The 3,398-nt window shown below is 34.9% G+C and overlaps 1 protein-coding gene across 1 annotated transcript in view; it reads left to right on the top strand.

Annotated features, from left to right (window-relative positions):
* The window catches only part of LOC107625297 (splicing factor U2af large subunit B), a 16,280-nt gene extending 13,851 nt beyond the window's left edge, over positions 1-2,429 (top strand). Inside the window, exons 9-10 of the mRNA XM_016327903.2 lie at positions 1,188-1,267; positions 1,366-2,429. Coding sequence (XP_016183389.1) covers positions 1,188-1,267; positions 1,366-2,062 — 777 coding nt within the window. The 3' untranslated portion in view covers positions 2,063-2,429. The remainder of the gene's footprint in view (positions 1-1,187; positions 1,268-1,365) is intronic.

Here is a 3,398-nt window from a genome sequence, read left to right as displayed (position 1 = left end):
AAGGTGGTATAATAGCTTAAAATAGAGTAAACTATAAAAAATGCACCTGAAATATTCATATGTTGACAAATGGGATATCACTTTATTGCCATTTTCATGCATTGTTCATGACGCCCAAGCCATTTGAAGTTTTCCAAATTTAAAAATTCTGATCAAATATGGATGCATCATGCATGTCTGGTGCATGTGATATGAGTATCTTCAGTGCCAATGTCTTATAAGTGTGGGACATGGACACACCACACATCCACAATCTCTTAGGCTGTATTACAATTTTTTGTGGGTAGATGGGATTGATTTGCATGCTATGACTTCAATCCTTACTTCTTGATGTGTAGTAAAGCCCGAGTCCCAATTTTCTAGTGGTTAAATTTGACTTTTGATCAGAAGAATGGGGTGCAATATAGATCAAATTCTAGATCATTTGGACATAGAGGCATTGATACTATGCCATAAACTACTGCATGAAGCTTACTTTATTAGGTGGAGCCTTGTGAATAAATTCTATATTTTTAACCTATTAGGTTAAAAGTGTAAACCATCATTTAGCTCCCTCAAAGATTACGGAATTGATAATTTAAAATATATGCTCATAGTCCCCCAATGATGTAGATACATTGACAAAAAGCCCCAAAATGTTCTTGTATCTGCCTAGATTTTGGGGCATTTTGTCATTGTTCATTTTTGGAGGCTACACATGTATTTCAGCGTCATAATCTTTCACAGGCTAAATTGGTAGTTTACTCTGTTAAATTTTATTTTTTGGTCTGACACTCATTTTTTATATGTTTCATGTATAAAAAGAATGCTTCTGTCCAAGTATGTTCTTAATAGTCCCTACTATTCGTTGCTTTTATAACACTTACAGTAGTTATTAACAATTATGAGTATTGGAGCCAAATTGAAAATGAGTGTTACATATGGGGGACAAGAAGTATGCATAGTCGGTCCTTAACTGATTCAATTGTAATTTTGTTTCTGTACATATGGGGTCAGAAAGTATGCATATGGGGGATAATTATTTTCAATTTATTCCGTGCCTGTAGTAACTGTACACTGTACTCATGATATTTCATTGGTGTAAAAATTAAATTAGAAACTTTCAGTGTTGTGTATAAGAATATACCTCAAGTTATATTGGATATTTTGATGATTGCGTTCTTATACTGCTTATGCATTATGATTAGTTTGCAATGGAGTCCATTTCATCTCTTCCGGGCATGGCAGTTGAAGAAATTTTGGAGGATGTGCGATTGGAATGTGCAAGGTCTTTTAAGAACTTCACATTGTTTTTTTGTACTCTGGAATTGCTCATAATGTTAAAGGGGTTATAAACATTTACCGTATCAAGTAATTATTTTGCAGATTTGGGACTATTAAATCCCTTAATGTTGTCAAGCACACCGGTGAGATGAACTCCGAACCTAAATCAGAATCTGAAGTTAAAAACAAAGTGGACTTTGAAGAAGCTTTGGAAGACAGAATGTGTAATACTAATGACGAAGAACCTAGCTTTTCTGAAAGGGCGACTTTACTCGAGTCCAAAGGATCAAGTGGAATGGACTCCTATTATGAGAAAGAGCTGGAAGATAAAGTTGATGACAATTGCAGTGTTGGTTTAAATGATGATGCTTTTGATGATAAATCATGTCTAGAACAGTGTGAAAGTGATGTAACAGCTAAGGATACAGGGAATAAGAGCATACCCAGTAGTAATACTCAAGAATGTGCCGGTTACCTGGACACACCGGAAGATGGACCAAAATCACTTGATAATATGGTTGCTAACAATACTGGTTCAGAGGCCGAAACGAAGACTGTGGCTAGCATTGTTGATCCAAACAACAGTGTATGTGTGGTTCAGGAAAGCTCTCCCAAACATGATGAGGAAGATGATATTCACGACAGTGTATTTGAACAAGGTTCTGTTCTTGTTGAGTTCGGAAGGACTGAAGCATGTTGCTCAGTGGCACATTGTTTACATGGACGTCTCTTCGACGGCCGAACAGTTACAGTCGAGTATGTTTCTCTCAATCAATATAGGGCAAGGTTTAACAAATGAGCTTCCCAGGTAAATGGTAGTTAATGAATCTGATTGACTGAGGGAGTTTGCTATTATCATGAAATCTATTGGAACAGGGTTTTCGTATTCAAATTAACTCTGATGACATCTGGTATTTTTTTCCCATTGGGAGTTGGAAGAGGCTTTATTTAACAGTGCCAATTTGATAACAGAGCAGTAGCATGCATGAAGTTTCCAACCAAAGCTGTTGAATCAATTTGATAACATTCTTTGTATATGTTTCGTTACTAACTGTCTGTTGTATCGTAGTCAGATTGAAATGTGAGTTACCCTAATTATTAGGATATGGTCATGTTCTTTCATAATTTTTGTTACATATATATTAGGTTGCCCTTCTTTTGCTTTACCGTGTTACTTTTTTTTATCACGGCCTACGTATACTTTACGCTTTAGCTATTTAAGCAACCCAGTCAAGCAACTCCGGTAGCCCATTTTGGGTGTATTCGCTTGGTCCTGTGCAACCACCTTCCGGCGTGTGAAATTTCCACAAGGTTATGTCATTCACGCCAAGATCCTGTTATGTTACGTTTGGGTGTAATTCTGTTTTGATCCTTAAGATTTAAAGTGTCTTGTTTGAATCAAAAAAAAGTTTCAATTAGTTTCAGTATAGTTCTACCGTGAGGTCAAAGTTAAATAATTAATAGAATGTTTTACGTAACAGTAGTACAAGAAAAAAGTTAGTACAAGAAAAAAGTCGATAATCTGAAGAACAAGTACAAGTTCCAGGAACTAAGGAGAATGATAAATAAATGTATTGATGTATCCATTGTTGATTTTGTACCTCTGGAGTTTGTACTTGTATTTTAGATTATTGACTTTGTTCTTACACCGTTGTCACGTAGGATATTCCGTTAATTATTTAACTTTGACTTCACGGTAAGACTACATTGAATTTAAATGAAATTTTTTTGGATTTAAATAGGACACTTTAAACTTTAAGGATCAAAATAGAATTACGTCCAAATATAGGACCAATTTATAGGGCTGCACACGGATTGGATCGGATCGGATATAGCCTAAAAAATTCTATCCGATCCGCACTGTATTCATCGGATCGGATCGAGCATTTTTCAGGCCATATCCAATCCGATCCGCATATTTACGTATCGGATCGGATCGGATCAGGTATATCCGCATAATTAAAAAAAAAAAAACTATTTTAAGATTCTATTTGGCTATTTTTACAAAAAGATATCCATAAAATTCATTTTTCACCTGTTTGAACCTATTTACTCCTAAAATATTATCAATAAAAGTTCTCTTGAATAACAAAAAAAATAATAACACAAGATTTAAATTTAATTATTCTAAGTTG

Source organism: Arachis ipaensis, chromosome B02 (genome assembly GCF_000816755.2).
Source record: "Arachis ipaensis cultivar K30076 chromosome B02, Araip1.1, whole genome shotgun sequence".
NCBI classification, from domain to species: Eukaryota; Viridiplantae; Streptophyta; class Magnoliopsida; order Fabales; family Fabaceae; genus Arachis; species Arachis ipaensis.
The sequence above is the reverse complement of the archived record's forward strand: the minus strand, read 5'-3'. Positions and strand labels throughout refer to the sequence as shown.